Source organism: Myxine glutinosa, chromosome 1 (assembly GCF_964187855.1).
Source record: "Myxine glutinosa chromosome 1, kmMyxGlut1.1, whole genome shotgun sequence".
NCBI lineage: Eukaryota > Metazoa > Chordata > Myxini > Myxiniformes > Myxinidae > Myxine > Myxine glutinosa.
The window spans coordinates 365,298,811-365,321,331 of record NC_136261.1 but is presented as its reverse complement, the minus strand read 5'-3'; the positions used below and the strand labels follow the sequence as shown (position 1 = coordinate 365,321,331).

General features: G+C 50.5%; 1 protein-coding gene across 1 annotated transcript in view; it reads right to left on the bottom strand.

The window, feature by feature from the left end:
• Positions 1-22,521, bottom strand: part of LOC137418449 (E3 ubiquitin/ISG15 ligase TRIM25-like) — a 42,352-nt gene that overhangs the window by 10,996 nt on the left and 8,835 nt on the right. The window contains exons 2-4 of the mRNA XM_078771043.1: positions 13,691-14,344; positions 11,647-11,761; positions 10,056-10,115 (exon numbers count right to left, since the gene is read on the bottom strand). Coding sequence (XP_078627169.1) covers positions 10,056-10,115; positions 11,647-11,761; positions 13,691-14,284 — 769 coding nt within the window. The 5' untranslated portion in view covers positions 14,285-14,344. The remainder of the gene's footprint in view (positions 1-10,055; positions 10,116-11,646; positions 11,762-13,690; positions 14,345-22,521) is intronic.

The window sequence follows — 22,521 nt, the reverse complement described above, 5'->3', positions numbered from 1 at the left end:
GAGTGTGTGTGTGTGTGTGTTGATGTGAGTGTGTGTGTTTGTGGGGATGTGAGTGTGTGTGTTTGTGGGGATGAGAGTGTGTGTGTTTGTGGGGATGCGTGTGTGTGTGTTTGTGGGGATGCGAGTGTGTGTGTTTGTGGGGATGCGAGTGTGTGTGTTTGTGGGGATGCGAGTGTGTGTGTTTGTGGGGATGCGAGTGTGTGTGTTTGTGGGGATGCGAGTGTGTGTGTGTGTGTTTGTGGGGATGCGAGTGTGTGTCTGTGTGTGTTTGTGGGGATGCGAGTGTGTGTGTGTGTGTGTTTGTGGGGATGCGAGTGTGTGTGTGTGTGTTTGTGGGGATGCGAGTGTGTGTGTGTGTTTGTGGGGATGCGAGTGTGTGTGTGTGTGTTTGTGGGGATGCGAGTGTGTGTGTGTGTTTGTGGGGATGTGAGTGTGTGTCTGTGTGTGTTTGTGGGGATGTGAGTGTGTGTCTGTGTGTGTTTGTGGGGATGTGAGTGTGTGTGTGTGTGTGTTTGTGGGGATGTGAGTGTGTGTGTGTGTGGGGATATGTGAGTGTGTGTGTTTGTGGGGATGTGAGTGTGTGTGTGTGTGGGGATATGTGAGTGTGTGTGTGTGTGTGGATATGTGTGTGTGTGTGTGGGGGCAGGATATGGGGATGTGTGTGTGTGGGGATGTGAGTGTGTGTGTGTGTGTTGATGTGAGTGTGTGTGTGTGTGTGTTGATGTGAGTGTGTGTGTTTGTGGGGATGTGAGTGTGTGTGTTTGTGGGGATGAGAGTGTGTGTGTTTGTGGGGATGCGTGTGTGTGTGTTTGTGGGGATGCGAGTGTGTGTGTTTGTGGGGATGCGAGTGTGTGTGTTTGTGGGGATGCGAGTGTGTGTGTTTGTGGGGATGCGAGTGTGTGTGTTTGTGGGGATGCGAGTGTGTGTGTGTGTGTTTGTGGGGATGCGAGTGTGTGTCTGTGTGTGTTTGTGGGGATGCGAGTGTGTGTGTGTGTGTGTTTGTGGGGATGCGAGTGTGTGTGTGTGTGTTTGTGGGGATGCGAGTGTGTGTGTGTGTTTGTGGGGATGCGAGTGTGTGTGTGTGTGTTTGTGGGGATGCGAGTGTGTGTGTGTGTTTGTGGGGATGCGAGTGTGTGTGTGTGTGTTTGTGGGGATGTGAGTGTGTGTTTGTGGGGATGTGTGTGTGTCTGTGGGGATGTGAGTGTGGGGATGTGAGTGTGTGTCTGTGGGGATGTGAGTGTGTGTCTGTGTGTGTTTGTGGGGATGTGAGTGTGTGTCTGTGTGTGTTTGTGGGGATGTGAGTGTGTGTCTGTGTGTGTTTGTGGGGATGTGAGTGTGTGTCTGTGTGTGTTTGTGGGGATGTGAGTGTGTGTCTGTGTGTGTTTGTGGGGATGTGAGTGTGTGTCTGTGTGTGTTTGTGGGGATGAGAGTGTGTGTCTGTGTGTGTTTGTGGGTATGTGAGTGTGTGTGTGTGTTTGTGGGGATGTGAGTGTGTGTGTGTGTTTGTGGGGATGTGAGTGTGTGTGTGTGTTTGTGGGGATGTGAGTGTGTGTGTGTGTTTGTGGGGATGTGAGTGTGTGTGTGTGTGTTTGTGGGGATGTGAGTGTGTGTGTGTGTGTTTGTGGGGATGTGAGTGTGTGTGTGTGTTTGTGGGGATGTGAGTGTGTGTGTGTGTTTGTGGGGATGTGAGTGTGTGTGTGTGTGTGTGGGGATGTGAGTGTGTGTGTGTGTTTGTGGGGATGTGTGTGTGTGTTTGTGGGGATGTGTGTGTGTGTTTGTGGGGATGTGTGTGTGTGTTTGTGGGGATGTGTGTGTGTGTTTGTGGGGATGTGTGTGTGTGTTTGTGGGGATGTGTGTGTGTGTTTGTGGGGATGTGTGTGTGTGTTTGTGGGGATGTGTGTGTGTGTTTGTGGGGATGTGTGTGTGTGTTTGTGGGGATGTGTGTGTGTGTTTGTGGGGATGTGTGTGTGTGTTTGTGGGGATGTGTGTGTGTGTTTGTGGGGATGTGTGTGTGTGTTTGTGGGGATGTGTGTGTGTGTTTGTGGGGATGTGTGTGTGTGTTTGTGGGGATGTGTGTGTGTGTTTGTGGGGATGTGTGTGTGTGTTTGTGGGGATGTGTGTGTGTGTTTGTGGGGATGTGTGTGTGTGTTTGTGGGGATGTGTGTGTGTGTTTGTGGGGATGTGTGTGTGTGTTTGTGGGGATGTGTGTGTGTGTTTGTGGGGATGTGTGTGTGTGTTTGTGGGGATGTGTGTGTGTGTTTGTGGGGATGTGTGTGTGTGTTTGTGGGGATATGTGTGTGTGTGTTTGTGGGGATGTGTGTGTGTGTGTTTGTGGGGATGTGTGTGTGTGTTTGTGGGGATGTGTGTGTGTTTGTGGGGATGTGTGTGTGTTTGTGGGGATGTGTGTGTGTTTGTGGGGATGTGTGTGTGTTTGTGGGGATGTGTGTGTGTGTGGGGATGTGTGTGTGTGTGGGGATGTGTGTGTGTGTGTGGGGATGTGTGTGTGTGTGTGGGGATGTGTGTGTGTGTGTGTGTGTGTGTGTGTGTGTGTGTGTGTGTGTGTGTGTGGGGGATGTGTGTGGGGATGTGTGTGTGTGTGGATGTGTGTGTGGATGTGTGTGTGGATGTGTGTGGATGTGTGTGGGGATGTGTGTGTGTGTGTGTGCGTGTGTGCGTGTGCGTGTGCGTGTGTGTGTGTGTGTGTGTGTGTGTGTGTGTATATAGAAACTATGTTTGAGGTTTACAATTGAAATAAAGTTGAATATGGGATGTTGTGAAATTAACATCATTTACAGCAATCCTTTAAATTATTTATATTTAAGTTTAGGAACAACCGATACTGTTCAATTAATTATGTGTGTGGGATGTGTGTGGGATGTGTGTGGGATGTGTGCGTGTGTTTGTGTGAAGGGGGGGGGGGGGGGGGTGTGGGTGTGTGTGTGTGTGTGGGTTTGTGTGTGGGGGTGTGTGTGTGGGTATGTGTGTGGGGGGATGTAAGTGTGGGGGGATGTGTGTGTGTGGATGTGTGTGTGTGGATGTGGGTGTGGGTGTGGGTGTGGGGTGGCTATGTGTGTGTGGGGAGGATTTGGGGTGTGCGTGTGGAGGAGGGGGGGTTGGATGTGTGTTTGTGTGTGTGCATGCGTGGAGGGGTGTGCGTGTGGGGGGAGGGTGTAGGGGTGTTTGTGTGTGGGTGTGTGTGTGTGTGTGTGGGTGGGGGTGGGGGTAGGGGGGGATGTGTGTGTGTGCGTGTGGGTGTGGGTGTGTGTGTGTATCGGGGTTGTATCCAAGGGGGTTGTGTCAAAGCATGTCTAATGAAAGTGGGGTTGTATGAAAAGTGGGGTTGTATCAAAAGTTGGGTTGTATCAAAAGTGGGTGCGAGTAAACCGGTCATCACTGCCAGCAGTTTTAAAGTGGCAGTTCTAGTTGGTTTTAAAATTCGAGGAGTCCAAGCCTAAATCACAAACAATAAGACAGAACAAGAAAACAGCTCGAACAGGAAAGCAAAATAGTGGATCGGAGTGAAAGCAATAAAATATGGAAATAAAAGAATGAGAAGCTAATTAAATTAGAAAAATGGAGAAAAGAACAATGCAGTGCCTTCAAGAAAGTATTCACACCTCTTGACTTTTTCACATTTTGGTATGTTACAGGCCAAACTTAAAATTGATTAAATTTAGATTAGTCAATACTGGTTGGGATGGCGGTGACTAAACCGACACCCCTCACTGGCTTTGCTAATGGGGAAGTGAATGTGAAACCCTGCCAGAACCAAAAAACAACACCTGATAAAGGGTGGATGAGCTCCCTTAGGGAGCCAATGTCCATCCAATACTGAGATGGTGTCTCCCCAAAAATGCCCCACTGAATACAGTGAGAAAAGTAGTGCCATTTTTATGATGCCGCAGACACCCAGAGTATCCCGGGAAGTGACAGCACTTTCCCCAAGTGTTTCTGTGTGTGTGTGTTTGTGTGGCTGTATGTGTCTGTGTGGCTGTATGTGTCTGTGTCTGTGTGGCTGTATGTGTCTGTGTGGCTGTATGTGTCTGTGTGGCTGTATGTGTCTGTGTGGCTGTATGTGTCTGTGTGGCTGTATGTGTGTGTGTGGCTGTATGTGTCTGTGTCTGTGTGGCTGTATGTGTCTGTGTGGCTGTATGTGTCTGTGTGGCTGTATGTGTCTGTGTGGCTGTATGTGTCTGTGTGGCTGTATGTGTGTATGTGGCTGTGTGTGTGTGGCTGTATGTGTCTGTGTGTGTGTGGCTGTATGTGTCTGTGTGTGTGTGGCTGTATGTGTCTGTGTGTGTGTGGCTGTATGTGTCTGTGTGTGTGTGGCTGTATGTGTCTGTGTGTGTGCGGCTGTATGTGTCTGTGTGTGTGCGCGGCTGTATGTGTCTGTGTGTGTGCGCGGCTGTATGTGTCTGTGTGTGTGCGCGGCTGTATGTGTCTGTGTGTGTGCGCGGCTGTATGTGTCTGTGTGTGTGCGCGGCTGTATGTGCCTGTGTGTGTGCGCGGCTGTATGTGCCTGTGTGTGTGCGCGGCTGTATGTGCCTGTGTGTGTGCGCGGCTGTATGTGCCTGTGTGTGTGCGCGGCTGTATGTGCCTGTGTGTGTGCGCGGCTGTATGTGCCTGTGTGTGTGCGCGGCTGTATGTGTCTGTGTGTGTGCGCGGCTGTATGTGTCTGTGTGTGTGCGCGGCTGTATGTGTCTGTGTGTGTGCGCGGCTGTATGTGTCTGTGTGTGTGCGCGGCTGTATGTGTCTGTGTGTGTGCGCGGCTGTATGTGTCTGTGTGTGTGCGCGGCTGTATGTGTCTGTGTGTGTGCGCGGCTGTATGTGTCTGTGTGTGTGCGCGGCTGTATGTGTCTGTGTGTGTGCGCGGCTGTATGTGTCTGTGTGTGTGCGCGGCTGTATGTGTCTGTGTGTGTGCGCGGCTGTATGTGTCTGTGTGTGTGCGCGGCTGTATGTGTCTGTGTGTGTGCGCGGCTGTATGTGTCTGTGTGTGTGCGCGGCTGTATGTGTCTGTGTGTGTGCGCGGCTGTATGTGTCTGTGTGTGTGCGCGGCTGTATGTGTCTGTGTGTGTGCGCGGCTGTATGTGTCTGTGTGTGTGCGCGGCTGTATGTGTCTGTGTGTGTGCGCGGCTGTATGTGTCTGTGTGTGTGCGCGGCTGTATGTGTCTGTGTGTGTGCGCGGCTGTATGTGTCTGTGTGTGTGCGCGGCTGTATGTGTCTGTGTGTGTGCGCGGCTGTATGTGTCTGTGTGTGTGCGCGGCTGTATGTGTCTGTGTGTGTGCGCGGCTGTATGTGTCTGTGTGTGTGCGCGGCTGTATGTGTCTGTGTGTGTGCGCGGCTGTATGTGTCTGTGTGTGTGCGCGGCTGTATGTGTCTGTGTGTGTGCGCGGCTGTATGTGTCTGTGTGTGTGCGCGGCTGTATGTGTCTGTGTGTGTGCGCGGCTGTATGTGTCTGTGTGTGTGCGCGGCTGTATGTGTCTGTGTGTGTGCGCGGCTGTATGTGTCTGTGTGTGCGCGGCTGTATGTGTCTGTGTGTGTGCGCGGCTGTATGTGTCTGTGTGTGTGCGCGGCTGTATGTGTCTGTGTGTGTGCGCGGCTGTATGTGTCTGTGTGTGTGCGCGGCTGTATGTGTCTGTGTGTGTGCGCGGCTGTATGTGTCTGTGTGTGTGCGCGGCTGTATGTGTCTGTGTGTGTGCGCGGCTGTATGTGTCTGTGTGTGTGCGCGGCTGTATGTGTCTGTGTGTGTGCGCGGCTGTATGTGTCTGTGTGTGTGCGCGGCTGTATGTGTCTGTGTGTGTGCGCGGCTGTATGTGTCTGTGTGTGTGCGCGGCTGTATGTGTCTGTGTGTGTGCGCGGCTGTATGTGTCTGTGTGTGTGCGCGGCTGTATGTGTCTGTGTGTGTGCGCGGCTGTATGTGTCTGTGTGTGTGCGCGGCTGTATGTGTCTGTGTGTGTGCGCGGCTGTATGTGTCTGTGTGTGTGCGCGGCTGTATGTGTCTGTGTGTGTGCGCGGCTGTATGTGTCTGTGTGTGTGCGCGGCTGTATGTGTCTGTGTGTGTGCGCGGCTGTATGTGTCTGTGTGTGTGCGCGGCTGTATGTGTCTGTGTGTGTGCGCGGCTGTATGTGTCTGTGTGTGTGCGCGGCTGTATGTGTCTGTGTGTGTGCGCGGCTGTATGTGTCTGTGTGTGTGCGCGGCTGTATGTGTCTGTGTGTGTGCGCGGCTGTATGTGTCTGTGCGGCTGTATGTGTCTGTGCGGCTGTATGTGTCTGTGCGGCTGTATGTGTCTGTGCGGCTGTATGTGTCTGTGCGGCTGTATGTGTCTGTGCGGCTGTATGTGTCTGTGCGGCTGTATGTGTCTGTGCGGCTGTATGTGTCTGTGCGGCTGTATGTGTCTGTGCGGCTGTATGTGTCTGTGCGGCTGTATGTGTCTGTGCGGCTGTATGTGTCTGTGCGGCTGTATGTGTCTGTGCGGCTGTATGTGTCTGTGCGGCTGTATGTGTCTGTGTGTGTGCGGCTGTATGTGTCTGTGTGTGTGCGGCTGTATGTGTCTGTGTGTGTGCGGCTGTATGTGTCTGTGTGTGTGCGGCTGTATGTGTCTGTGTGTGTGCGGCTGTATGTGTCTGTGTGTGTGCGGCTGTATGTGTCTGTGTGTGTGCGGCTGTATGTGTCTGTGTGTGTGCGGCTGTATGTGTCTGTGTGTGTGCGGCTGTATGTGTCTGTGTGTGTGCGGCTGTATGTGTCTGTGTGTGTGCGGCTGTATGTGTCTGTGTGTGTGCGGCTGTATGTGTCTGTGTGTGTGCGGCTGTATGTGTCTGTGTGTGTGCGGCTGTATGTGTCTGTGTGTGTGCGGCTGTATGTGTCTGTGTGTGTGCGGCTGTATGTGTCTGTGTGTGTGCGGCTGTATGTGTCTGTGTGTGTGCGGCTGTATGTGTCTGTGTGTGTGCGGCTGTATGTGTCTGTGTGTGTGCGGCTGTATGTGTCTGTGTGTGTGCGGCTGTATGTGTCTGTGTGTGTGCGGCTGTATGTGTCTGTGTGTGTGCGGCTGTATGTGTCTGTGTGTGTGCGGCTGTATGTGTCTGTGTGTGTGCGGCTGTATGTGTCTGTGTGTGTGCGGCTGTATGTGTCTGTGTGTGTGCGGCTGTATGTGTCTGTGTGTGTGCGGCTGTATGTGTCTGTGTGTGTGCGGCTGTATGTGTCTGTGTGTGTGCGGCTGTATGTGTCTGTGTGTGTGCGGCTGTATGTGTCTGTGTGTGTGCGGCTGTATGTGTCTGTGTGTGTGCGGCTGTATGTGTCTGTGTGTGTGCGGCTGTATGTGTCTGTGTGTGTGCGGCTGTATGTGTCTGTGTGTGTGCGGCTGTATGTGTCTGTGTGTGTGCGGCTGTATGTGTCTGTGTGTGTGCGGCTGTATGTGTCTGTGTGTGTGCGGCTGTATGTGTCTGTGTGTGTGCGGCTGTATGTGTCTGTGTGTGTGCGGCTGTATGTGTCTGTGTGTGTGCGGCTGTATGTGTCTGTGTGTGTGCGGCTGTATGTGTCTGTGTGTGTGCGGCTGTATGTGTCTGTGTGTGTGCGGCTGTATGTGTCTGTGTGTGTGCGGCTGTATGTGTCTGTGTGTGTGCGGCTGTATGTGTCTGTGTGTGTGCGGCTGTATGTGTCTGTGTGTGTGCGGCTGTATGTGTCTGTGTGTGTGCGGCTGTATGTGTCTGTGTGTGTGCGGCTGTATGTGTCTGTGTGTGTGCGGCTGTATGTGTCTGTGTGTGTGCGGCTGTATGTGTCTGTGTGTGTGCGGCTGTATGTGTCTGTGTGTGTGCGGCTGTATGTGTCTGTGTGTGTGCGGCTGTATGTGTCTGTGTGTGCGGCTGTACGTGTCTGTGTGTGCGGCTGTACGTGTCTGTGTGTGCGGCTGTACGTGTCTGTGTGCGCGGCTGTACGTGTCTGTGTGCGCGGCTGTACGTGTCTGTGTGCGCGGCTGTACGTGTCTGTGTGCGCGGCTGTACGTGTCTGTGCGCGGCTGTACGTGTGTGTGCGCGGCTGTACGTGTCTGTGTGCGCGGCTGTGTCTGCGTGCGTGGCTGTGTCTGCGTGCGTGGCTGTGTCTGCGTGCGTGGCTGTGTCTGCGTGCGTGGCTGTGTCTGCGTGCGTGGCTGTGTCTGCGTGCGTGGCTGTGTCTGCGTGCGTGGCTGTGTCTGCGTGCGTGGCTGTGTCTGCGTGCGTGGCTGTGTCTGCGTGCGTGGCTGTGTCTGCGTGCGTGGCTGTGTCTGCGTGCGTGGCTGTGTCTGCGTGCGTGGCTGTGTCTGCGTGCGTGGCTGTGTCTGCGTGCGTGGCTGTGTCTGCGTGCGTGGCTGTGTCTGCGTGCGTGGCTGTGTCTGCGTGCGTGGCTGTGTCTGCGTGCGTGGCTGTGTCTGCGTGCGTGGCTGTGTCTGCGTGCGTGGCTGTGTCTGCGTGCGTGGCTGTGTCTGCGTGCGTGGCTGTGTCTGCGTGCGTGGCTGTGTCTGCGTGCGTGGCTGTGTCTGCGTGCGTGGCTGTGTCTGCGTGCGTGGCTGTGTCTGCGTGCGTGGCTGTGTCTGCGTGCGTGGCTGTGTCTGCGTGCGTGGCTGTGTCTGCGTGCGTGGCTGTGTCTGCGTGCGTGGCTGTGTCTGCGTGCGTGGCTGTGTCTGCGTGCGTGGCTGTGTCTGCGTGCGTGGCTGTGTCTGCGTGCGTGGCTGTGTCTGCGTGCGTGGCTGTGTCTGCGTGCGTGGCTGTGTCTGCGTGCGTGGCTGTGTCTGCGTGCGTGGCTGTGTCTGCGTGCGTGGCTGTGTCTGCGTGCGTGGCTGTGTCTGCGTGCGTGGCTGTGTCTGCGTGCGTGGCTGTGTCTGCGTGCGTGGCTGTGTCTGCGTGCGTGGCTGTGTCTGCGTGCGTGGCTGTGTCTGCGTGCGTGGCTGTGTCTGCGTGCGTGGCTGTTTCTGCGTGCGTGGCTGTGTCTGCGTGCGTGGCTGTGTCTGCGTGCGTGGCTGTGTCTGCGTGCGTGGCTGTGTCTGCGTGCGTGGCTGTGTCTGCGTGCGTGGCTGTGTCTGCGTGCGTGGCTGTGTCTGCGTGCGTGGCTGTGTCTGCGTGCGTGGCTGTGTCTGCGTGCGTGGCTGTGTCTGCGTGCGTGGCTGTGTCTGCGTGCGTGGCTGTGTCTGCGTGCGTGGCTGTGTCTGCGTGCGTGGCTGTGTCTGCGTGCGTGGCTGTGTCTGCGTGCGTGGCTGTGTCTGCGTGCGTGGCTGTGTCTGCGTGCGTGGCTGTGTCTGCGTGCGTGGCTGTGTCTGCGTGCGTGGCTGTGTCTGCGTGCGTGGCTGTGTCTGCGTGCGTGGCTGTGTCTGCGTGCGTGGCTGTGTCTGCGTGCGTGGCTGTGTCTGCGTGCGTGGCTGTGTCTGCGTGCGTGGCTGTGTCTGCGTGCGTGGCTGTGTCTGCGTGTGTGGCTGTGTCTGCGTGTGTGGCTGTGTCTGCGTGTGTGGCTGTGTCTGCGTGTGTGGCTGTGTCTGCGTGTGTGGCTGTGTCTGCGTGTGTGGCTGTGTCTGCGTGTGTGGCTGTGTCTGCGTGTGTGGCTGTGTCTGCGTGTGTGGCTGTGTCTGCGTGTGTGGCTGTGTCTGCGTGTGTGTGTGTCTGTGTCCGTGTGAGCTCTATTACCAGCCTTCGCCCATGTATTATGAAAAAGGCTAATTCATAATTTTGTCAAAAGGTCAAGGGTCAGCGTCACATAAAATCGTCAATTTTCATCCGAATCACCTGAAATTTAAGAATGTGCATATTGGGTAAATTAATTGGTTCAGCAATCAAAAGCTGGGAGCCGATTGTTTTTTGTTTTTTATCAAAAGGACAACAACGGTCAAGGGTGCATAAAATTGCCAATTTTCATTTTGTCTTTTTTTTTTTTTTTTTTTTTACTATTTTCGTCATGTTTAGCTTATGGAAGACAACGTTTGAATACAAACGAATGCGGCCGGGCTTTGCATTTTCAGATGCTTTCTAGTTTCCTTTTTATATTTAAATCTCCACAACAGTTATCGACCACCCTCTCAATTTCCCTTCACTTACAAACACTTATCAAGACGTCTTGATTCACCAGAGATATATTCAGCACCTTCACTGGATCTTCTGTGAAATCAGTGAAGAGGAGAAAAATATTACAAACCATGTGATTTCATTTCAATAATTATTGAAAATTAATTATAATTATTGTTTATAATTTTTTTATCACAATATAAAAAATAGAACGACACTCTTCGACGTCATGACGTCGACCGATATGTCTCCGCCCACATTATTACATCATTATAATACTTGTCCACTCCAATTGACTATCCTGTTGACGATCGTGGAGCGGCTTGTGTGCCCTGATGACCAAATGAGCTATAATGGACAGGTCTAACCAAATGAGGCAGGTCAGAGGACAGGGGACAGACGAAGTATAGTCAAAACCTTGATGAGTAAACCTCAATGCCAAAAATCCTGATATCGGCTAATTTATCTGCCTCAGTAGTTGAAATGGTGAAGCAGAAAGACTTGTTACCCGGCATTTCAACGATGAAGATCATAAATTCTGACTAAAAGACGACTGTGTACTCATGTAGAACTTGCGACCAAATGAGTATAATTAGCAACCGAAAGACAGTGTCTAATCGAGATCGACCTGATGATGATGATGATGATGATGGATGATAATACTTGCACAAAGTTTGATTTAAATCCATTTAGCTGTTCTGAAGATATCACATTTTTACCTGACATGACCTATAACCGATGACCTCTTGATCCCAAAATTGAATCCGTTCATGTTTACATCATTATACATGCCTATACCAAGTTTTAATTTAAATCCCTTCAGCTGTTCACAAGTTATCATATTTTTACCTGACATGATCTCTTACCTTTGACCTCTTGACGCCATAATCCAATCAGTTCAACTGTGCCTCATATATACTTCTGCCAAATTTGCTCAAAATCCCATCACTTCTCCACAAGTTGGCATGGCAACAAATTTTGACCTCTGAGCTTTGGCCTTTGACCTTGTGACCCCAAAATCTAATGAGTTTATCTTTACCTCATTATGCATGCCTGCATCAAGTTTGACTTAGATCCCTTCAGCCGTTCTAAAGTTATCGCGGCAACGAAAACCAATCACAGACGGACAGACGGACATAATGTCTCCGGCGACTTCATCAGCGGAGGCATAAAAATGAGTATTTCAAAGAGGCATGCATAGACAGAAAGTTACAACAGAGTGCGAAAAACGAGAGATCTTTCAAAAAATATTGGAGAGATCACAGGAAGGTTGCGGTCCAGGTTGGGGTCCGAGAGGAACTGGTAATATATCTTTTATTTATTCAAAATTTTCTCTGAAGTTGAGGCTCAATGAAGAGCTGGGAAACAGATGGGAAAAAGGCAAAGTTCCTTTATTCTTCTGCTTGTTGCCCTGCTACCGTTAATGTGGTAGCAGGGCAACAAGCAGAGGAATAAGGGAAGAGAAAAGCAGGAAAGAGATGAAAACAACACACCAAAATGTGGTCCACAAGATCACGTGGTCACATGAGAGGAACAAAATGGTACATCAGCAAATTAACATCAATAAAAGCCTTTCTCTTCCCTTGTTAAATATTGTTTGTGTCACTCTGTTTGCTTCACCCACTCTGTATCTCCTTCAGAATCTTCTTGTCATGTTTGTTAAGAGAGCCCAGATTCTCCTCCCAAGAGATTTCCAGCACTGTGGATGATGCCATATTCACAGATTGAAATTGTGGTACCTAAAAAGTCACAAAAAAGACAAAAACATGGGGGTAACTCAAAATTTCTGAATCATTTAATGTTTCACTTCATAGCTTACAAACACCCAGCAGACAATTGCGAGGGGGGGGGGGGGGGGGGAGGGTGGCATGTGAGTGTGTGCGTGCATATCTACAAAGTTGAATTACATTTGTATTCAAAGTCCTTATCACCTTAATTGTACATTTTCACACTCACAGCCTATGATGCTTTAAACTCGGCAGTGTTATTACCTGTCACCAAAGGTGGGGCAGAGGTTATGCTTTCACCCATCTGTTGTGTTTGTCTTTGAACAGAATATCTCAAAAAATGTTGTGGACTAATTCAGATGAAACTTGGTGGACATGGTGGGTGTATGAATAGGACGAATTGATTCGATTTTGGTGAAGATCCGAATACAGATCCGGATACGCGATGAAAAATTTTTTCCAAGTGATTCTTCACCATTTAGTGATCGGGTCAAAACCAATACATACCGTGATGTTTCAAAAAAGTTGTGGTTGGATTTTGACAAAACTAGGTGGGTGAGTTGGTCAGGTGACAATAACAAGCCGATGCGATTTTGATTAAGGCCTGGATCCAGATCTGGCCTATCAGGGGGATACATAACTTAAACTGTTCAGCCTGGAGGAGGAAACCTAACGGCCCCAAACTTTTCATGCTTACAAAGGAAACTCCAAAGGAGTGCATGAATGAAAACTGGGTGTTTGGATAAATTTAAACTCTCCTTTTGTAGATAATTAACGGTTTACCTTTATTGAAGGCCGTATCCTTGGTCAGCACAAATTGGTGCCTTCAGTAACCAATTCCAGGATTGACGTAATGCCTCAAATAATTTATCTACCTGTTCACAAATTCCAGTATCGGCATATCACCTCAAATTATTTATCTATACTTCACAGGGGGTCTTAGCCGTTATTTTGTTTTGGCCTGTTCAAACGTGCCATGCCTTGGAAACACGATCTACTCTCACGGACTAAATAAAGCATCGATATCTGTGTTCTGGCTTGAAGATCTGATCTCTTGTACCAAATAACCTGCAAAATCTGGATTGAAATCTAAAAAGTTAATAAAACAGTGATTATTATAACCAAGTGTATTTAGGTAAGCAAGGCTGTCATCCCTCATTCTGCACTGTCTTAATTCATACCCCCATAGGACAGGGAGTCGCTCTACCGCGACCTGAGACACTTGTGATTAATATATTAAGTCTTAAATTTAATTATTTTTAAATTCCTTTTGACAGCCTTTTGCATGTATACAGAATGCTGTCAAGGGGCGTGTTCAGTCAGCAAGCAGCTAACAAGCGCTTGCCAAGCCGGCTGTTCTTTACCAATGGTTTTGGAATGGAGTCTTTGCTGGAGTGTTTGCCACTTGGCGAACGCTCCACACGAAACTTGGTAACTTAACACACCCCAGATTCATAACACGGCAACAAGAAGAAACATCTGTACCATGATTTATTCCGGCCACAACTACGAATTCCTCCCTCAGGGGGGAATATTTCAACCCAACTCGTGGCAATGACGAAACGAAAGTTTGCAGGAATCTAAAGCAGATTTTATTTTTATTAATAAATTTTGCCTAAACGTAGTTAAAAACACTTTATTCACAATCAGTGACGAGGAAGAGGTGGGAGGAGGGTGGGGTGGGTGTGCAGAGGGAGGGGAAGGGGTGAAAGTCCGGAAGGAGGTGGGAGGAGGAAGAGGGAGGCTTGTGATGAGGGAGTGAAAGGAGTGGGGTGGGAGGAGGCAGTGGAACGGGTGGGATGAGCGAAGGGAAGAGGAGGTATGAGGGAGTGGAAGGGGTGGGAGGCGGGACCCTGCGTTGCCCAGCAACGTCAAGTAACATTGCTAGTTAAATATAGCATGGAGATGATATTTACAAAAAAATTTCACTTATTTACTTACCTCCAGTTCAGTCTCAGCAATCTCTAAAGGAACCGATTTGTGATCCTGATGTCCATCGATGCACATGGAGCTCTCATCATCCTCGCAAAACAGTTGAATTGGATCCCCATGTTTTGTGCAGCTCAGGTCCTCCATGTTCACTCCAGGGTCCACCACTTCATGCCGTTTCTGTTGGTGGGGCTGCACGTGTTTCTCACAGCACAGGATCTCACAGTTTACACACAGCTTGGACGCCTCTTTATGACAAACCTCACAGTATTTCTTGTTGTCTCCAGAATTCACATCCATCAGAGTCAAATCATCATGTTCTCCATCTTGAACCTCAATCCCCGATCCAGGGTTGCCCTTTGTCATATTTATATAACTTACAAAGTTGGCAAGGGTCACACTCTTTTTCATTTTTGGCTTTTGAGTGAAAACTTCACGGCAAGTGGGACAAAGAACAGCGGTGGCTTCTTCACTGCTTTTCCAGTAATTTTCCATGCAGGCACAACAAAACGAGTGCCCACATGGCAGAGTGACAGGCTCCACGAACAGTTCAAAGCAGATAGCACATGAAAGCTCCTCCAAACTAAATGTAATTCCAGAAGCCATTTCCTTGAGCACGGATAAATATTTTGAGCCGTGGTGAAACCTGCAGCTGAACAATGGTTGCTAGAAAAACAAGATAAGAATGAAACATTAAAATTAACAAATCAATGATTAGATTGTATAAAAAAAAACCCATCAAATACATTTCACAAACATGCTTCTCATACCAAGCTTACATCTCCAATCACATGACATTGTGCTCTCACGAATTCCTTTGCTGGCACTGCACCAGAACTTTTACAGTCACCAACCGGAAGTCATCCCATTTGGGGGATTATATTTTGGATGCTAACTCACATAATGTTAGGATATATATATATATATATACCGATACTGTACAAACCGATACTGTACAATTAATTGTGTGTGTGTGTGTGTGTGTGTGTGTGTGTGTGTGTGTGTGTGTGTGTGTGTGTGTGTGTGTGTGTGTGTGTGTGTGTGTGTGTGTGTGTGTGTGTGTGTGTATATATATATATATATATATATAGCGCTTGTCAGCAATAGCGCAGACTCAACCAGTTGCACAGCCTCAACTTCCAGCCTCAGTATAGAATTCACACCCCTTCTTCATAAAAAGCTAGCCCTGATCCTCGCTGTGCAGGCAAGCAAGAATCCCAAAAATTAACGACCTATACCTAAATAACAAACCAGATGTCAGTTTGATAACATTTGATAACTCCAAGTTCAACAGGGGGTGTGCCCATGATGTCATCACATTTGCCATCCGCTATCTTGCATTATAAGCAAAACAAGTCAGGAGACGACGATGGTTCACGAGCGAGCGGTATTCAATGACAAAGGACTGACTATAACCGAAACAGGCCCGGAAATGTCAAAACGAAGGTTACTGACCTTGAAATGAGATAGAAAATAATGGATAATCAGTTATGAGGTTAGTTGGCTACACAATACCGAAAATTTGCTTCGATTCCGACAACTTTGAAAATTTGACCTTTGTGACCTTCAAAGGTCAAAGATTCTGAAATTTATTGGAAAACTTGTATTTCATGTGTGTGATAATAAACCATCATGTATGACATTTCACCCGATCAGGAAGCGAACAATGTAATAAAACCATCAAAAATTGACTTTTCTAAATTTCGTGACCTTGTGACCTTGGGGCGAAAATGAAAAATCGAGCTCCGTGGGGCTAGACACATGACATTGGCCTAACCAAATACCAAAACCCCTGTCAGATTCCACCAAACCCCTCAGAGAAGATGCAGCTTGAACTCGATTACCCCCTAAAAAGACATCTTTTTCGGGCGTGGCTCCGCCCACAATGGGCGCAATACGCCCACTCTAGGCAGGACACAACTAGATCATGATATCAACCTCCCATCCAAGTTTTATCAAGATCGGATGATATCAGCGGGTAGTTATGCTGTGGACAGACACACACACCCATGAGGAATAAAGTGGTCACTGTTTGATAACTCGTGAACCAATATATGTGTTTATATATATATATATATATATATATATATATATATATATATATATATATATATATATATATATCTGTGCAGTGTCTGTCTTGTGTTGTCTTGTGTTGTCTTGTCACTGAACTACTCCCTCAAACTTTTGTGAAATCGTACCAAACTTCTGGTATGCACCTATCTCTCCTGCTGGTATGTCCAAAGGATATTTTTTTTGAAAAAATTTCCAAATTTTTTTTTTGGGGGGGGGGGGGGGGGGGGGGATTTTTTTTTTTTTTTCAACTTCAGTTTTCAGCTTCAATTGTTTTTAAAATGTGACATCACGAATATTACAAATACATTTGTGCATTATGATTGTTTGAATTATGATTGGTATAACCCATGACAAAACAGCAACTCAGGCACAGTCATTTATCTATATATTGTTGCGGAAATGGCATTTGGCCTCCATATCCGCTTGTAAATATTCCCCTATTTCCCCAATACTCCCCAACTATCCCCAATCCCCCATTCCCTAGTCCCATTGCCTGTAAATAACACTCTGTAGAACCGACCTCCCCCTTTTTCCCCCATTAAATGTCGTGCCCAGGTTCACCGCATCTCACTAGACAACTATAGGACATCTTGGTAGTTATTCTTAGTCTATGTCAGTTAAGGACTCGTTTCCATTAATTCTGACTCTTCGTTGCACCAGAATGTGATTGTATGGCACCAGTAGTGAGTTTAGGACCTCCCCTTACCTCCTCCCATCTTCCCCATGAAACAACTACAACAACAACAACAACAACAACAACAACAACAACAACAACAACAACAACAACAACAGAGGAGATTGGGGGCGGCGCGGCGCGGGGAGTGTGCGTCCTCACACCGGCTTGGTTAGCCGCCATTACCATGTGCGCCCACTGGGTTACCACGAAGGGGCTGGCTGTCAGCCCCTCGTCAAGGGCGGAGCCGGTAACCCCCCCGCACGCACCCAATGAGAAGCAACGGGCCGATTCCATCTGGGGCGGAGCTAACGAGCCGAGGGCGTGTCACTCCCCGCCGGATATACGTGGCGACTTACCGGATGTGAGGTCAGATGCGCCCCCGACTGAAGAAGACAAGTCGCGACCTTCCAGCGCTGAGAGCGACCTCCCCGCATCATTGGACCGGACCGGGTCGATTCTGTCCTTGAGCCAAGAGTGCACCTTGAGCCATCGACTACCCGCTTTCCTTGCCATCAATCCCCGTGTGAGTCAGTTTTGTCCCGTTTATCTGTCGTCTGTCGGGGCTAATATAAGAGTGTGTCTAAGTGCCTGCCTTTCTATGCTGTCCCTCTTGTCGTTGTAATCTGACCTTCCGCCCTAATATAACCTCCTCCGGAGGTCTTGAGAACTGAACCCTTGGTGTCGTGTCATTTTAATCCAGCCGTTGTGTCTTTTCCATCATTGATTTAGCATAGCGCGACTTAGTCAACGTTCGAGTATAATCGGGTAAACGTGCAGGCGCGGTCATACCAAACCGCTCGGTAGACCAACATCCACAACCGCGTCTGTAACAATTGGTGTCAGGAGTGTCGGATTCGAACCTGGGACTAAATTTATTAGGCCCAAATTTTGGAACACCAATTGTACCACTAGGGTAACAATTGGTGTTGGGGAGGTAGAATTCGATCCGGAGCGCGTTTCCCGCGGTCGAAATTATAACGGCGAAATTTGATTTGTTTTACGGAAATAAAAACCCGAATTTTGAAAGTCGCGCTATGGCGGATCAAGACAGCTGGGGTCCGGTAGGGGAGAGTGAGGCAGGGTCGGTCCAGGACCAAATTGAGGGACGCGAGGAGAGCGAAGCAGCGAGGGTAGCAGACGCACAAAATAGCGTCGTTGCGCCCGACGTTGCGGGGGCGCAAAATGGCGCCTCGCTGGTCACCGCGCCCGCGACCGTGGCAGCGCCCCTGGTGGATCTGAACCTTTTTTTTCTACAAATGAAGGCCCTTATGGACAAGAATAGCGAAGAAATGGAAAGCAGAATGATGGGGGTAATGGGGAACCGGATGGATGCTCAGAGTGAGCGATTGGAGGGCCAATTGGGGGTAATGAGGGACGAAGCGAGGGGTACTGGTGAGGGATTAGACAATAATTTTAAGGGATTAGACAATAATTTTAAGGGATTAGACAATAATTTTAAGGGATTAGACAAGAAATTTGGGAAATTAGACGATAGATTAGGGGAAATACAGGAGGGGTTAATGGGGGTAGAAAATAGAATGGCTGCCCAGGAGAATCAGATAGAGGGAGTGAAAAATGGGTTAGAGGGGTTAGAAAACAGGATGGAAGGCAAATTGAGGGACATGAGGGACCAAGCGGAAAGGGAAGTTAACCAAATGGGGCAGCAGATAGAGGGGGTCAGAATGGGGGTAGAAACCAAACTGGATGCTCACAGGGAGGAAATGGAGCAGATGAGGGTGGCATCTGGGCAGGAGATGCAAGTGATGGGAGAGGAGATCAGAAGAGGTGCGAGTGAGGAGGTCGGAGGAGTGCGCGAGGAGGTGAGGCACTGTAAGGAGCGCATGGAGAAGGAGGTGAGAAAGGGGACTGTAAAATTGCAAGGGGGTATAGAGGAGTTGATGCTGGGAGTAGAACAACTGACAGTGGGACAAAAGGAGTTGGGGGACCAGGTAAAGAAGAACACAGCGGTAATAGAGGGTTTAAAATCGACACAGAAGGAGATGAAAAAGGACGTAGGGGTAATTAAAAAAGAGTGTCAGACGGTACATGAGGACCTGACGAGGAAAATGGACAAGGTGGTAGAGGTGATGGAGGTTAAAGAGCGGGAGGTGCGGGAGCACATAGAAAAAAATAAAGTGGAGTTAGAGGAAGAACTTAAAGGGGCGCACGAAGAGATGAAGGAGGTGAAGCAGAAATTAGAAGAAGTGGAAGAAGGGGTGAGCGAAATTAAGAAGCGACGGAGAGAGGATAAGAAAGAGATAAAGGAGGAAGTAAAAGAATTGGTCCAAAGTCTGTGTTCGGATCGTGATGATGTGCTCATTAACCGGATGAGGGATTCGCAGGTGATGGAGGAGAAGCGAAGAGAAAGAGGACCCGGTGTAAGTGGTGACCAATATGGTCGTGCGTATGATGCGCCAGGTGATTTAATAAGCTTGGGGGTCGAGATAGACCCGGATGTTCGTGAGAGGCCACGAGTGAGGTGTATGGCTGGTCCGGAGGGTATGGAACGAGAGGTGCGAGGTGTGGGTGAGCAAGGTTGTGGTGGTATGGAATGGGTAGCGGGTTGCGGAAGTGTGACCCATGCATCGACACCAACAGGGGTAGTTGTTGGAGGGACCGGGGAGGAACGAGAGCCCCTTGGGGGTAATGTACTGTGGGGGCCCGGCCGGTTCGGCCCCGCGCTGACCCCGCAAGGGGTGACGCACGGGGTCCGGCAGGCGGGCAACGACTCGCATACGAGGTGGTCCCACAAGGTCCCACTCGCGCCGTATGACGGCAAGAGTGATCTACGCGCGTACCTGGCGCAGTTCGACTGTGTGTGTAAGGGCAACGGTTGGGGTGAGGACGAAGGTGGAGTACACCTGGTGGCCGCATTGCGCGGCGCGGCGGCGGAGGTGCTGACGGCATTACCAGCGGGTGCTCTCACCCTGCCAGCCCTCCGCGACGCCCTAATTAATCGATTCGGCATTGAACAGCAGAGCGAGCTTGTTAAAGCTCAGCTCGCGCTGCGAAAACGCAAGCCCCAGGAAGCCATCGGGGAACTTGCCCACGACATTCGCCGCACAGTGGGGATCGCACATGCTAGCATGGCAGCGGATTCCCGGGAAAGCCTGGCGCTGGACCATTTTATCCAGGCCCTCCCGGACATTGAGCTCCGGCAACAGCTCGCCATGTGGCGCCAGCTGACTCTGAGCCAGGCGGCTGACGCTGCGGCCCGTTGGGAAGCAGCGAGGCCCCTGGCCCGGGGGGGCGAGCGTCTCGCAATGGCGGTCCGCCAGGTGGGACCCCCGATGGAGGGCGGACCCCTTAGGGGGCCCGCCCCCGACGTGGGTCCTGACCTGGCGGGCATGGTCCGGAGGCTGGTGGACCAGCGCCTGGCGGGACCTGGACCATGGCAGGCGGCCCCGGAGGTGGCCCGCGGTGGACCACGAGCGGGTAATCCAATTCGGACCTACAGGGGGGGAAATTTGGAATTCCGGAGACAAGCACCTTACCAGGTGAGGTGCTATACTTGCAACCGTCTGGGTCACCTGGCGCGGCACTGTCGAGCCGCGCGCCGGGATGATCCCCGGCGGTTGAGGTCCTCAACTCCGCCCAGGGGGGAGCGGGTTAGCCGACCCCAGACACCCCCCCGCCAGACCCCGGTACACTAGAAGGCCTTACACCGGCGAGCAGGCGCCCCCGTGGATTGCCTCGGCTTTAGATGCCGAGGCGGGACCCAGTACCTCTGAATAAGGGGGGCTTATTAGTGCCAGAGGACTGGGGGATTGATGAGCAATGGGCCCGGTGGGTAAGGGTGGCATCCCTGCCACCCTTCCCATGGTGGGGCAAAGGAGCAATAGCTTGTGGGGTGTATGGCAGTGGAAACTAGCCCGGGTGGGTTAGGTTATATTGATAGGGATCTAGCGAAGATGACAGTAGGCGACGTTAAGTTTAGTTAATGACTGATACCTGTAGTGGGGACGCAGGTAGATTAGTATGGATGATAATGACGTGGGAGCGCAATAGTTTAAAGGGACGACTGGGAAGCGCAAGTTTTAGAAGGGAGTAGTTAGCTGAGATGATGCCGTGTGTGTGAGAATTGAACAGGTGTGATTGCACAGGTGTGCAACTGGACAGGTGTGTGGAACAGTGTGTGAGTAATGAGTGTTGTGGATCAGCGCGAATGCGCTTGGGGAGAGAAGGGTGCAGGTGGCACCAGGTGTGAGCACAGGTGTGCAGGTACAGGTGTGTGGAGAGAGTTGGAGTAAGTGGTACGGAGTGGTGTGCATGGTGCGAAGGTGTGAATGGGGGAAGAGTGGACCCCCATCACGGATACCCGGGGCGGGTAGTGTAAGTGTTAGGTAGAGGGTACAGGTAAATTGTGGTTGGATATTGGCATCTGTGGTGCGGTTGCAGAATGGTGTTGTGAATGGGTGCATTAGTGTTGTGGAAATGGCTGGGCGTGTAGCCTGTTAGTGTGTGTAGTTGGTTGGGCACTCCACCACTGTGAGGATGTCGGCCAAGTGAGGCCGCAGGTGGGCTCTGGGAGCCGGTAGAGTTGTGGATGGGGCCCGAGGATCCGGAGGACGGACCCGGGTAGCCCAGTGCCAGAGAGGGCACCGAGTAGGGAGAGCGCCAGAGGGCCTTCCCCAGGTAGTTAGGTTAGGGTAAGGAGCAGGTAAGCTCGGAGGCAACTGCAGTGGTGGAGGTGTGCAGGTGGGTAGACCCACTGGGAGAGGTACACGCCACAGCCCAGAAATTGTGCGAGGGCACCGGGAGATGAATCGGGGGAGTGAGACCCCAAATTGAAAAGCACCACAGTTTGGTCAATGGGCATTGGTTTTTAGAACCCATAGTGTAAGAGGGCCAATGGTTTGGCAGGAGAAAGACCCCGGGTAGTGTAAAGTTGTTAAAGTCATTTAGGAAATAGTTAGGATTGATGAACCTGTCGCACCATACGCAGCCACTTACCTGTGGTGATGATGACTCCACACCTGTGTTTTCTTTGTTTTGGTGCAGGAAATGAGAATTGCTGTGAGGATTTGTGAGACGCATCACGGCATGGATGAGACATTGGGGTGATTCCATCTCTCCCTCCCTAGGAGGGACTGATGATGAATTGGTGATAGCAAATTATGATGTTGAGTTGAAAATGGCAAATTTGATTGGTTAGGAGGGAGAGAAGACGAATTTGGTATATGGGAGGAACGGGGAAGACAGTAGGGATGTTTGTTGATTTGTAAAGTAGATGTTTATGGGTAGTGTTGTGTTTTGTGGATACAGTAAGGGGTAAGGGAGGGGCCATGTAGGTTACCTGGTGGGGGGGGGGGGGGGCATACGATAGGAACGTACCTGTCTCACCTGGTTCCCATGTGCCCCCAGTGTGCATCATCTTGTATTGCGTGCACTTTTGCGCCCTTACCACCTTACTCACTTGTCTGCTTCTTTTGTCTCCCACCTCCGAGGATCTGGCTTTGGGGTAGAGAGAGAGGAGAGAGAGGTGCTGGCTACGCAGTTGTGGGCCTGCACTTTCGCTGCTTGCTGCCTGGATCGATACACCATATGGACCGCAATGTTGGTGGCCACCCACAATGGACCGCAGTTCTTTTGCGGCCAAGCACCACCCGTGAATGGACCTATGGGTCAACGTGGCACCTATGCCATACAAGGTGAACCACTTTTAGTTGACACCACTGAAGGCCACAATACAGAAATGGACGCGGTTGGCGCCTTTCTTTATTTTTGAAAGAAGCCAGAAGGCCAAGTGCACCACACGAAGAGCAAGAGACACCTGCAGGGTTAGGGGTTGTTGAATTTATTTTTATTCATTGAACAATGGTGACTGCACCGATTGGTGCTGGGGTGGTGCTTTTGGTGCAGGGAAGGGGTGCTCTGCACATTATTAAAGGCCGTAAGGCCACAGAGCACTCGTGGGTTAGTGTATCGATGCTGGCATGCGTGCTCTCTCTATGCATAACATCTGCATGTGTTCCTCCAAAAACAGGTCCTGGATCGTAGTGTAAATAGCAGCGTAGTCTTGTAAATAAATGCTCCCTACCGGCTGTATGTTTAGTTTGCGAATTCTTTCCGGATTCGTTTATCCTGTGGG